The 13,922-nt window shown below is 41.1% G+C and overlaps 1 protein-coding gene across 1 annotated transcript; it reads right to left on the reverse strand.

The window, feature by feature from the left end:
• Nucleotides 1-528: 528 nt before the first annotated feature.
• Nucleotides 529-4,653, reverse strand: FABP5 (fatty acid binding protein 5). Its single transcript, XM_012740032.3, has 4 exons — nucleotides 4,500-4,653; nucleotides 1,755-1,927; nucleotides 1,315-1,416; nucleotides 529-785 (listed from the first exon to the last, which is right to left on the reverse strand). Exons 1-4 carry the CDS (start codon nucleotides 4,576-4,578, stop codon nucleotides 732-734), a joined length of 408 nt encoding a protein of 135 aa, XP_012595486.2. The 5' UTR covers nucleotides 4,579-4,653; the 3' UTR covers nucleotides 529-731.
• Nucleotides 4,654-13,922: the final 9,269 nt, after the last annotated feature.

Consider the following 13,922-nt stretch of genomic DNA (forward strand, 5'->3'; position numbering starts at 1 on the left):
TATTTTAGAGTTGAATATCTAATACTTTTGTGAATTTTGTTAATGAGTACACAGTGTTCTTCTAGGCTGGGAGTGTTCCCTTTCACCAAGTGCAATGATGTGTCCATTGTGTTCAGATTTACCTCAATCTCTAGAACAGTTCCTGGGACATGGTTAGGTTTACTAAATGAGTTTTTAGCCGCAGAGACTTCCTGAGTAATAGTTAAATACACACCATTAAAATCATGATTTAGTCAATGATGCTAATTTAACCTTTGTTTAATATTTAACTGATAAAGTGTATGTAGCTACCTTTTAATGAGAACAGACTCTGCCAAAAATTTTTCTTGAGTTGATACTAAGTTCAAATGGTGTAGGGTAAGCTTAAATGATTGGTACTGTATTTGCCACAAAAGTAGCTCTACATATAAATGGCTGGAATATAATCTCAATATAGCACCCTCAAACTACCTCAGAATTTACTCAATTTATAATTATTAAAACTCATTATTAATTTCCTATAAATTTAAAGAATGCATACAACATGTATTAGCACAAACACATTTATTTATTAACCAAAGGGATTCACCTAATTAAACCAACACTTTAGAATAGTTGCATGTAAAATATTTGTGATAAAGATAATTGAATACAGTAATGAAAAAAAAAAAAAGCAGTGTGGAGATTTGCTCATTGAACTGAGCTTGTTTCGTTCTCATAACTAATTCCTGCCCAGAGTGATGATGGAATTTTTATTCTACTTTTTCATAGACCCGAGTACAGGTGACATCGTTCATGATACATTCCTAGGAGAAAGAATGATATTAAAGAGTGAGGTTAGTCTTACATTCTAATGTAATAGCGGTAAAAAAAAAAAAACACAAAAAAGCATTAGGATAAGGATCCCACGAAACCTTATAATCTACTTCATAAATGGAGACATTTGGATTCCTGGGTTTGAGAGAAGCTGGAACCTGTTGTTTTGCTTATAATATGCATATGCTTTACTGAAAACTAAAGTGTCGAGCATATCCAAATTATTCATTTGGTCGTCACAAATACTATTCCTCAGTTTAAAAAAGGGGAAAAATGTTTGCTAAGAGGGCAGTTGCATGGCTTGCCGAGACTGCACTATGAAGTGACAGAGCAAAGAAAAAACTATATCTTCCAGCTACATCCTCATGCCACTTCTCTATCCCCACATAATCAGTGTTCTAGTATTTAATTTATTTTGTATTTTTTTCTCCCCAAACTTAGTTCTCCTGATAACAATCAGTTATGTGAACTATGAATGAAAGAAGCAGCCCAGTAAGACATAAGCAGTTTGACACTTACCACCACTAATTTCCCATCTTTCAATTTTCTTGTTATTGTGCTTTCCTTCCCATCCCATTCCTGATGTTGAACCAATGCGCCATCTGTAAAGTTGCAGACAGTCTGGAAAATAAAGTTCACTTTTTAATCTTCCAAAATATATTATAAGAGTGTTTCCATAACTCATAACCTCCTTAATCAACATTTTTTTTCATCTTCTCCTTTCTGGTTCTACTTTATTAAAACCCATACTGATTTTATTGACAATATAGTTTGTGCTTTTCAATCTAGAAGCTGATAATAAGTCCTCATTCTACAAAGTTGGTACTTTTACTAATTTGTCAAAACTCAATGTATACATTAACTTTTCCATTAAGTTCTGGCCTATAAACAGAAAAATGTTATTAATACAGCCTGTCGTGCTAGAAGCTTCTGGGACTCTATAACATATGATGACAAACCTGAGTTTTTCTGCCATCAGCTGTAGTTTCTTCAAACTTCTCTCCCAAGGTACAAGAAAATTGAGTTGTTTTCAAAGTGCTCTCAGTTTTTACGGTGAGGTTTTTGCCGTCACAAGAAATGATACAATCTGGCTTGGCCATTCCACCCATTTTTCGCAGAGCTAGTCCCACTCCTGTAGAATGTTGAATTGGAAGAAGACCAAAGTTATCATTTAGATAATAAAAGTAATAATTCAATTGTAATCGCTACATTTGGCATATTTTCACTTGTTTGCCTATTGGTAACTATCATAAACACATATTCAGTGCTCACCATGCACCGGCACTTTACATATGTGAATTTATATAAGCCTTACAACCACCCTGTGAGAGGCGGATATTATTGTCTCCATTTTACAGATGAGAAAGTGAGGCACTGAAGTAACTTGCCCAAGCTCACTCAGCTGAGAAGTGATGGAGCTGGAAACCAATAGAGTGGGCTATTCAGGTTCAAATCTCTTAGGTTCTTCTCAGGTTCTCTCAGCTCTTGGCCACCATGTTTCCCTGGCCTTCAGAATGCGAGAGAAATGCAAACTTCTAAAACTTATTTACCCAAAGCAGCTGGTAGAAGGTGGAGACAATGCATTCAAAACTGCAAACTCTGGAGCTTGCTCAGTCTTTCCCTTCTACTGGATTCTGTCATATTAGTCTATGATTCCAGCACATAGTCTGGTATTTAAAAGACCTCTGATAAATAGTTGATTAATAAGCTACACGAAACAGAAATCAATCCTGAAATATTCAAATAGCACAATGTTTTAAGAGTTAGTAGCACCATTGTAATGCTAATAAATGGAAAAACAATCTTACTCCTAAAAAGAGAGAACATTTCACAGATGTATAACTCAATTACTATATTGATTTATATAGCTGTGAAATTTCATATTACTCAATTATATATAAATTTAAGATCTGTGCATTTCCTCTTAGAGTTAACATTTATAAAAAACCTTTGATCCAGGCCGACTCAGTTTCACAACCTAAGCAGCAGCATGACTGCCTTGCTGAGGAACACTCAGCCAGGCTTTAAATTTCCCCTTGGAGCCTTCTCTTTTGCCAGCTCAGGGCTGGTGCCTTGTGTTGTTAGTGGGGTCATTATTTATTCTCACTTTCGACAAATAAATGGGCTCTGCTGTCTCACACCTTGATTGCTCCCTAATGAATTGAGTCTTGACAACCTTATGACCCCAGAATGCTGGAAACAAGCCCTCCAACCCTAAACACAATTTCCAATAGGTAAAGTGCTCTCTATTTGGTCCGCGCACCTGTGCACATACACTGTATTTCCTGGATGAATGCAGTAAATGACTTTTTCCAAGTCATCTTGATCTAGGTTTACAGAGGAAAACCCTGCCTTCTTGTTTTACCAACAGTATCATAAATATACTCGTGATTCACCACAAACCAGCCTTACACCACATAGTCTTTGAAACATGCTAGTGGAGTGATTCTGACGTGCAGCAATGACTAAGTGTCAACAGAGGGTCATTGTAGTCATTTCACCAGAACGCAGGAGGGTTAATATTTTGGATACCGGCTTCTGAAGCACCCTCATAGTCCCAGCAATCCCTTAAGGCTTCTAGAAGTTCCCTTCCAGAGAGGATCCATGCTATGCTAACTCCACCCCACTTCCTAGCAGCCTGTGACAAAGGTCCACTTTGTTTGCTATATATTGTCTCAACCAGCATGCAATCACTGTCACTGGCTTACAAAAGGGCAGTAACAGAAATGACGCCTTACTTTCAGCGAGAAAGAACCTGAATTTTGTTACAAAGATTCATTCTCCTTTGGAAGGCTTTAAGAAGTCAAGCACCTTCAGCAGGGCCACACCTATGCATGCAGTCAGCGGCCTCTGGAGGGCCTCGTTGTTTCCGTTATGGTTTTCAAAGAAAGCCCACTGCCTCCTTACCTCTCACCCTCAAGATGTAGAGGCCAGGATGGCAATGCTCGGCCACCGCCGGGCACAGTCACCCTCATGGCGCACCTCCCACAAGCCACCCACCCACGGCGGCGTCCCAGCCAGGCAGTGCCAGCAGCGGGTCGGCGATGCCAGCGCCACGCCTCTCTGCGCCGCGCGGGGTTCGGGGCACAGGGGACGAGGAAGCCCCGGTGCTCCTTAGTGCGCCATCCCAAAGGGCCGGGTCAAGGGTGAGGGCGCGCAGAGGACCTGGGGGAGGTGGGGGCGACAGCCGAATGGAAGCTGAAGGTGCAGCCGGGTTCTGACGCTCAGGGATTCTGCTGGAAACCGCGCGCCAGCGCCGCGTTCCCGCGCAGAAGAGGGAGGAGAACCCGCGCGCCACCAAGGAACAAAAGATGCATCAGGCTGGGAAAGGGGAATGGGAGAGAGAGGACGGTGGCAGGACGGGGAAGGATGAGTGCAAGGGAAGGAAAAAAAAAAAGGAACGTTAAGGGGGCTGCCCAGAGGGGTCGAGAGAAGTGCAAGTTGGCCGCCACTCGGCGGAGAGGAAAGACGCAGAAGAGACGTAGGGGGAACACGAGGCGGCACATCTGCGGAACCTCGTCGCCTGCTCGCGTGGAGCCGCGCCGCGCTGCACCCAGGGGCCACGTGGTGGCGGGGAGATGGGAGGGACCGGGGTTAGGCAGCCGACCTTCCCCCGCCCCGGTATCTGGCTCGCTGATGGGCACCTAGGGACAGCCGGCCGCACGCACGCCACGTGGCCGGCGCTGCCGGGCCAGGCCCCTCACCTAGTTCCTTCATGTATTCATCAAAGCCTTTGCTGTCCACCAGGCGCCATCTTCCTTCCAGCTGCTGAACGGTGGCCATGGTGGGCGCGGGCGGGCGGGCGGGCGTGCGGAGCGAGCGGAGACGGGGCCGGCGCGGGAGCGAGCAGTGCGGCTCCGGGCGCCCGCGGCGGCTTTATGCAGGCGGCCCGCACCGCGCGGCGCCCGGCGGCCAATGGGAGGCGCGCCTCGCCCGGCCCCCGCCCCGCCCCCCGCGCGCCCTCCGGCCTGGCTCCAGGGGTCCGGGGGTGCGAACCGGCTCCGCCTGCCCCGGGACGCGAGGGCTCCTGGGGTGCCTCCTGCAAGCCGGGACTCGCCCGGCGCGCCCCACGCCTCCCGGGACGCCGGCCCCGGCACGTCGCGGCGTCTCCGCACGCCCGGGACGCGCGGAGTGGGGGGTGGCGAGGCCACCGGGCGCCCGGCCCCGCCTCGCCCGCTCCCCTCCGCTCCAGCGCTCGGCCGCCGGCGCCGTTCCTTTCTAAACACCTGGACCCATCGATTAGCCGCGCAGGGCTCCGCCGCAGGAACTGATTGATCTGCCGTTTGGTTGGTTGATTGATTGATTGAGTGATAAACTGCTTTGCCTCCCAGACCCTGTGCAGTTTGTCTGGGGACAAACCCACATCCCACACCCTCAGGCCACGCCTGGCCCACTGAAGGCCTCAGGGTGGCTGTCCACCTGAGCTGAGCTAAGATTTTATCGGAAGGTGCTAAATGGGTGGTATGTCTCAGGAAGCGCCGTTTCTAAACTAAAATTCTGTATGAAGCTTCAGCTTAAGTGACTGCCATTGCCATTCTAGAATGTTTTATTAGGTTACGTTCCCTGAGGAGGGAGCCCTTCACAGTTTCTTCTCAGCTACTGAGTAGTGTAGACTCCAGCGTCTTTCGTCTTCACCTTTAATCATAACAACACTTGATACTCGGGTGCAGAACATCATGTTAATACTTTGCAAAGTGTACTTTTCACAGTTTCTTGCTTGTGCTCTGGGATCCGTGCCAGAGGTGAGATGGCGTGAGGTGAGGAAGTTGCTACACAGGCCTGCCTTTTTGATAGAGGCAATGTCCATTTATGGAGTACCTACTATGTGCTCGATGCTGTGCTTCGGGGGCACTTGATAGCCATTATCTCTAGTCTCCACTAAATGTTTGCTAAGGAGTGTCATCCCAATTTTTCAAGAGAGGAGATAAGGCAAGGAAAGTCTGCGCAGTGGTAGAACCAGAATCCCCCTCCAGGCCCTTCTCCCTGCAGACCTTGTGAAAGAGGACCACGCCTCGCTGCACTCTCGCTGTGGCTCTGACGGAGCTCTGAATAGAGGCCACAGTCACCCTGCCAAGTTTTTGTATCATCCTTTAACAGAATTAAAGTCTGAGGTTGGTTTGTGTCTCTCAGCGTGTGGCAGGGCGTTTACTCCCGTCCACTGCACCTTTTTCACCTTTTTCATTTCAAGTCCCTCCCCTAATTTTAGGGTCAGCACAGTTTTTCTTGTGGTACCTCTTTAAAACGTAGTGGTTGTCGCACAGAGGGCCTGCATGTCCCGCACCTGACGCTCTACTGCTCAGAAAACATTCACGTTCTGAGGGAAGCTGCATCCTTTGTCAGTGATGGCTTCCAGACACTCAGGGCTGCTCCTGTGTGTTTAGATTTGAGCTCTCCATATGCCGTTTCAACATGTTTTAGCCATTTTTATATAGACCACGGTGATAATAGTCAGGGCTCAGTACCAGGATACTAATTTTTAGATTATCATAATCAAGCATGTTACAGAAAGAGCAAAAAGAAAATGGCACTGGAGTACTAGATGCTTAGGTACTTACGAAACAGCTTTTAACCCCGAGGCATTACCTAAAACTTAACTTTTAAACACAATCTTTGATGCAATGAGTGGAAATAATCCACAGGTGGTTAAAACACACCAACAAACAATACAAAGATAAAAGGCAAAAATACCCGTTAGTGTCTCCTGTGGAACAAAGAAGGGCATTGTGATTGCTCGGTTACTAGGGCAATACATTCAACACCTTGTTCTCAGATGCCTCATCTGATATATATATATATATATACATATATACATGATTGGAGTAGATTATTTCTGATGTCTCTTAAACTCTAAAATTCAGATTCTCTTCCTTTCTTAATGGTCATGGGCCTGAGTGCAGTGGCTCATGCCTATAATCCCAGCAGTCTGGGAGGTGAAGGTGGGAAGATCACTTGAGGAGTTTGAGACCAGCCTGGGCACCACAGTGAGACCTCATCTCTATTTAAAAAAATAAAGGCACGGAGATAGATTTCAAGCTCTGAAAAGCATTAAGTGCTCCCTTAACCTGCTAATTAAAAGTGCTGTTCTAGGTTACTTAACTTGAATCCATTATGAGGTGTAAAAACCAAAAATGTAAAAACAAATCTCATTTGAAGTCTCACATAACATTATGGGGATTGTTGAGTATCTCTTCCTTAGAAAAAAAGAGGATTATCCCTTGAGCGTGATTAATTACAATATAGAAAACAAGAAACAATAGTCTTATCCTAGCCTATCCTTACAAACATTAGTAGCTGTGTTAGTCGTTATTTTTTAGTAAGAGCACATAGATGATAGAGGTGTCACATCATGTCTTCTTCATGCTGAAAGATAACACATTATTCTTATGGGTAAAAATGACCGAAGAATCAAGAATTACTAACAACTCTTCCTCCAGAAGCTCTAGAAGACTAACTTTCGTAAGACAGATATAATTTTACTTAATTTCTCCGAACCTGAGTTTTATTACCTATGAAATTAAGGAGATGAGAATTAGACTAAATGGTTTCTTAGGTTCCTTTCAGCTTATGAAGTACTACTGCAGTAGCTCATGGCCTTGAAAAAATACACTCGAAATTACTCTATTTCCACCTAGTGGTGAAAACGTAATATCACTTTTAGGTTTTATTTGATAACTATCAGTAGCTTGTCAGTTTCACATTCAGCAATCACACACATAGCTTTGGAGTGCGTTGTGTAATTTTATTTAAAGACAACTTCCCAGTTACCATTTATGTAGATAGATGTGTCTTCACAAAATTGCTTATAGTATATAATCATTACTAAGGACTGTAAGTGCTGGTGGCCTAGAAACATGCAGTTGGTAGAAAAATGGAGAAGAGAGCACCACATTAAATAAACTATTGTAGAGAATACCCAAAGTAAGCCATGTTCAGACAACTGAGTCTTCTCCAAGTACATGTGCAGATTATTAATAATCAAAAAAGGGAAGAAAAGCAAAATGATCACTGATAAAGTGGTACTTCTCAAATTATAGTGTGTAAACAAATCACTTGAGGATCTTGTTAAAATGCAGATTCTGATTCCGTAGGGCCGAGGAGCAGACATTTCTAACAAACTCTCAGGTGATGTCAGTACCATTGCACTGGGAATCTGGGAATCATGATTTGAGTAGCAAGGCTGTAAAATACGCAGGAATCCCTACCTGGCTTTGCCACAAAGGGGTATCTCTCACTTCAATGCATAAGCATTCTCTAATTCTATCCCTATGAAAATATAGAGATAAAACAGGAAATTGAATAAAATCACCCCCAAAGATTATCTTATTCACCTTTTGGATTTGTTGCTGTTGTTGTTGTTGTTAGCCTAAGACTGCTATTTTTCTGTCTGCTTGCCAAGATGCACAATAGGAAGCTTCAATTGGTATATGGAGCTGGGGAGGCTGAAGAATGTGTTTATTTAAATCTAGTGTCTCCCTTAAATTCTATAATCGGTTTTTTGACCCACATTCCTTCTGGCTTGCCTTGCTGTAGACATACTTTGCATAGCTAGCTTCTAACCAGATCTTCCCTAAGAAAATCCCATTTGGAATCAGTTTCAAAAGAAAACACTAAGTAGGTAGATGGTAGATCTGCATTTTGTCAGCTGTCTACGGCAGCAAAAAATTTCCAGATGAGAATAACACAGCTCAAGGCACACCCTGAATATTACATCTTAAATCATTTAATGCATCCAGCCACAATAAGGAATTGCAAATAGCTACCATCCATCAATGGAAGGTGACTTTGTTTCATTTTTCATAATAAAATTGTGTATTTTTTTTAAAAAGTGTTTCAAATTAAAGCACTTAGAGTTATTTTTATGAACTTTGTCCTTTTACTTAAAGCAGTTTGATTCTTACAAATTGTGACTGCCATGGCTAACCATTCAAACTTTCCAGGAGCTTAAATGATCCATCATAAACATGTGCTTGCTAAATTAACTGGACTAGAGGATATCTAGAAGGAAAATGAGGCATTGCAAAAGTTACAGTAATGCTTTTGAGTGGTTTCAAAATAAGGCCGAGGACATAACGGCTCATATAATAAAACGGCTCATATAATAAAAGCTCTCAGTGTAAGTTTGCTACATTTCCCTTACTTACCTAGATCTTCTTACTGTCCAGATGTGTGTATTATTGTAATTTACATTTGTCATTAGCTCATGGCAACAGATGCAAAAATATGTAGTTTGGGCTAACTTTTCATGCTTCATATGGGCAGTGTTCAAAGTTAGCACAATGCCAAAGGAGGTAGCTTGAAATGGAACAGGAGGATGTTCAGAAAACTACCCCAATAATCACAAAATCTTGGTGAAAACACTGTGCTTCCCAGGTGACACAACTTCAAAACAAATCCCATGGAAACCCCAACCTCCTCAAACCTACCTGAAATCAAATTGTCACTCCTACACCTCTTTATATACAAAGTCTAAGGATGGGCCAACCTGAACACACAGATACATTCATAATGGGCATCTTTGCCCTTTAAAACTTGCAAAAATGAAAAACTTCCAAATAATATTTTCCCACTGGAAGAAGCTGAATTTTTTTCTTGCAGAATATACTCTCCCATATTTCAGTCCCACCTCCCATGTGATATTCTATAATTTACTGGTTATTCTGATATTCTCACATCATTTGATGATTTCCCTTTTCTAATATTTATCTAAAAATTAGTGATTTTTCAAATCAAGTCTATAAAACCATGGGGTTGCTTGCTTCTGAGTTACTTATCCCAATGGCTCAGGCCCATTACTTCCTTTTTCCTGGATTTGTTTTAAAGAAGAATCATCAACATTTAATAAGCTACCTAAATCTGACCGAAGATGCTTTCTTGATCCTGTCTCTGGCCCTCCTAACTTGGCCTTGGGAAGAGCTATCCATTAAGCCCGCAGAGGCATGTGCAGAGCTATAAAACCAGCATGGGGGAAATTTTATGCATTTCTCTGAAGGACTCAAGCAGCAAGATAGATATCTTTTGTTTACCCACCTGTAGGTACTATAAAACACTTTTTGTTCATCTCCTCACTTCTGCATTTGCCAAACTTAAAGATATAAATTCAACAGCACGCAGGGGAAGGTGTATTTCACTCTCCCGTGCATTACCTATGTATGTTATCTTGCCTCTTGCATTTCTCAACTCCTTCTTTCAACAGCAATGGTTTCTCATCTACGAGACCCACAATTAATCACAAGAAATTTGAGTTTCTGATGAATCATATTCTGTTTTCTAAACACTGTTATGTCATGCTGGAACTGTGAGGTTGAGTGGTGGTTACCATTGAGGATGGCAAACATGATCGTAGTTTGGGTCTATTTTAGAAGCTAGGATAAAAAGTATTTGTGCTACAAATCCCAAATCCTATCTTGCAACCTCAGAATACATAGTTAACCCCAACAGAGTCTGAGACATCCTACTGAATGGTCAAATACTAACCACAAGCTGGGTTTCCCTTGTCAACATTCAGGACTAGAAAGAGGAGATCCCCAAACTTCATGGCCTCAGGATTTTGAATATGGCTCTGAAATTCCTCCTTCTTCCTTCAAACTAAAGCTCGAAGCTTGCCTGAGCTACAAACTCGTATCTTTTTAAAATGGCTATTTTTATTTGGATATCCTTTGATTCAACTTCACTGTTATATTGACTCAATCAATTGGTAAAATTGACTTCAAAAATTGAAATCATCTTTTACTCTCCTCCTATTCTCCTCCCTCCCTGCCCTATCTTCTTCACACTCTGTATCGGATTTACCCTTTTGAATGAGGAATGAGTCTGATTCATCTCTGAAACACTTGCCCCATCTCATAATTCTTGGGCCTGGATCTGAAGACTCTGGAATTCTAGCAAGGTCTGCTCTGTGGGTGGGACATGGCAGCCAGAGCCGTGGAAGTCAGGCTTGAAGTCAAGGGGAAGGCGTAGATAAATATTATGATTCCAATGGGTTCTTACGATTTGGAGATGGACTCTAGCAAGAGAATGGTAGACAGAGTTCAGCTTTCAGGTAAAGAGACTGGCAAGACCTAGGCTGATGGTCAAAGCCCAAGAGTAACACAAAAGTTATTCTTTTTCTTAGCAGGATTTGAGAGGTAACACAAAGTTATTCTGTGCCCCTCATTCTCACCCCCTTCTCCCTGATCAGCAAATCAAATAGCATGTTACAGTAATAATATTAATTCTAGACTCACCCTCAGGGCAAAGCTGGGCTCCTAGTGGCCTGTTTGCCCTTTGTAGGTTGCCATAATTAAGCACACTATTTTTTGTGTAGCTCAAAGTATGGTGACCATATCCTGGTTTGACTGGGGCAGGTCTGGGCTATGCTTGTTGTCCTGGTGTGATTATGAACAGTGCCCTCTTTCACTCCAAGTATCTCAAATTGGATGACATTGGATAAAAAGCTGTTGCATTTAATTTTCATCTATCCAGCAGCTCCCAAGTCTAAATTTCAAGTAAAGCATTAACATGACACTAAAGTATCATCTAATATAGAACCCAAAGGTGCCTTACAGGAGAGAAGAAATGCTACGAGTCCATGTTCAGTCTTTCCCTACTCATATGGCATCAAAAAAATATGTCATGTGAGGACTGCTCTGCTTACACACAAATGCAGGACAAGCAGAGCCATCCACAAGTGACAGATTCCTTTGAATTAGATCCCAGCTAATAATTATGTGGAATAGGAGCTAGTCCTTATCTGCAAGGAGTTTGGTATCTAAGTCTGTACCAGCTAAGGAACTGCATTGCTTCTTCTCCCCCCCCCCCCACACACACAGTTAACTAGCATTTATTAAAAATCTATTTCTGTTTCAGTTCATCACATTCTAAAAATTCTCAAGTATTTGAAATATCAGATAAACAGAAGCCCTTAGGTTTCCCATAATTCATTTTATCTTTTTTTAAAGAAAGCACATTATTTTATTTAAGAGATAAAGATTTTAAACCATCATTTGTTAAATTAAAAATCTACATTGCTGTTTTCCATTTGCACAACAATGTTTTTATTTTTAATTTTTATTGACAAATAATAATTGTATATATTTATGGGGTACAATATGCTGTTGTGATATATGTGTGTATATATACATATATATGTATATATATAAATAAAACACTAAGGAGTAAATTTAACCAAGGAGAGGAAAGCTCTGTATACTGAAAACTATAAACCACTAATAAAAGAAATTTAAAATGACACAAATAAATGGAAAGATAACCTGTGTTCTTGTATTGGAAGAATTAATATTATTAAAATACCCATACTACTCAAAGCGAGATATAGATTCCATATAATTCCTATCAAAATCCCAGTGTCATGCTTCACAGAAATAGAAAAAACAATCCTAAAATTCATACAGAACCACAAAAGACCCTGAATAGCCAAGAAGAAGAGCAAATAGCAAAAAGAAGAAAGCTGGATGTATCACATTACCTGATTTCAAAACACACTACAAAGCCATAGTAATTAAAACAGTATGGTATTGGCATAAAAACAGACAAACTGACCAATGGAAAAGGATAGAGAACCCAGAAATAAACTCACACATTTACGATCAATTGATTTTTGATAAAGTTACCAAGAACACACAATAGAGAAAAGACAGTCTCCTCAATAAATGATGATGGGAAAACTGGATGTCCACATGCAAAAGAATGAAATTAGACCCTTATCTCTCACCATATACAAAAATCAACTCAAAATGGATTAAAGACTTAAATGTAAGACCTGACACTCTAAAACTACTAGAAGAAAACATAGAGGAAAAGCTCCATGACATTGGTCTAAGTAATCATTTTATCTGTGTAATATTAAGTGAATTTTCCAAAAAGATATCACAGAGTCTTTTCGTTTTTTTAAACAGACGACCTCTCTTTTAGAAACCAGATAATGTACTAAATAGAAACATCCTGTTTAAAACTAATGTGCCAAATGCCACAAAGCTATCTGTGATGAAAGTTGTTCAGATCAGAAAGATCTTGTCTGAGAAACACTGGGTTAGAGATCATGAAGCAATCCATGCCACTACCCAACACTCCCTCTGTTTTAGTTAGTTCATCGCTGTGAACTTGGGAATAAACTGACACTTGGCTGTCCCTGAGGTTGTGGTGCATGCTGAGATATACAACTTGCATAATAAAATTTGTCAGCATACAAGTCAAAACTAGAATTCTGCACCACCCCAGTCAGCTTAGAAAGGACAAGAAAATCCTGCTCTGTCCCCTTTCTGAGAATTGAGAGAAGAAACTCAGAAGCAAAGCTTAATGATTTTTACCACACGAACTCTGGTGCCCTTGTTTTTCAACAGAAACTACGTGTGATTCCTGGGCGAAGAATATGACTCTGTATGACAAGTTTTATTGTACTTTTTTGCTTACTATAAAATATTACCACTTATGTAGCTATTATCTATTATCAGGATATCATATAAAGTATTTAAACCTCTAGTCAGTCAAGGCAGATAGAAGTATCACAATGACTCCTCTACGAAGCCACAAACCTAAACCAATCTTGCAACAAATCCCTTAAATGGAAGCATATCCTGGAACTCGCTTTCTCTTTTTCTTATTTTTACTATTCTAGAATAGGGCCAGCTTCTACAAACAGGAAAGAATGCCATTTACTAGTGTCCCTTTGAATGTTACTTACTGCATAAGCTGCTTCCTTTATGTTACTTACTATATGAAAAAAAGGACTTTTTCCCCAAATTAAATATCTTTCGACTGTTTTGTATTTTTGCATATTGGTTGACATAATCTTTCCTGAGATAAATTCACAGAAACAAAGGTTTGTCCCCATTATGGACCAGAAAACAATAACTAATATTCCGTTTGAAAGCAAGTGGTGATTTAAATTGTATCCAGAAACAAAATAAAAATCACTTAAGAATTCAGCAAACTTTTTATTTATCATTTTCCCCAATGTTTATTGAATAGTGACACTAAATCCTATGAAAAAATTATCAGCTTTCATTTACTTTATGCTTTAACTGAGCTGGTGGAGCAGCCTCTTGTTTTGCAAGGCACAACTCTAGTTCTTTCACACACTGATCTTTCACAACCCAATGCCTCAGGCCTCAGTGCTCTAAGAGAACCTA

Source organism: Microcebus murinus, chromosome 7 (assembly GCF_040939455.1).
Source record: "Microcebus murinus isolate Inina chromosome 7, M.murinus_Inina_mat1.0, whole genome shotgun sequence".
Classification (NCBI taxonomy): domain Eukaryota; kingdom Metazoa; phylum Chordata; class Mammalia; order Primates; family Cheirogaleidae; genus Microcebus; species Microcebus murinus.

Bases quoted from the DNA above. Each gene is read 5' to 3' on its own strand.
- FABP5 (XM_012740032.3), bottom strand. From the start codon at position 4,578: ATGGCCACCGTTCAGCAGCTGGAAGGAAGATGGCGCCTGGTGGACAGC. The intron at 1,928-4,499 runs GTGAGGGGCCTG...AACATTCTACAG, and splicing joins TGAATACATGAAGGAACTAG to GAGTGGGACTAGCTCTGCGA. The intron at 1,417-1,754 runs GTTTGTCATCAT...TTTATTTTCCAG, and splicing joins CTGATGGCAGAAAAACTCAG to ACTGTCTGCAACTTTACAGA.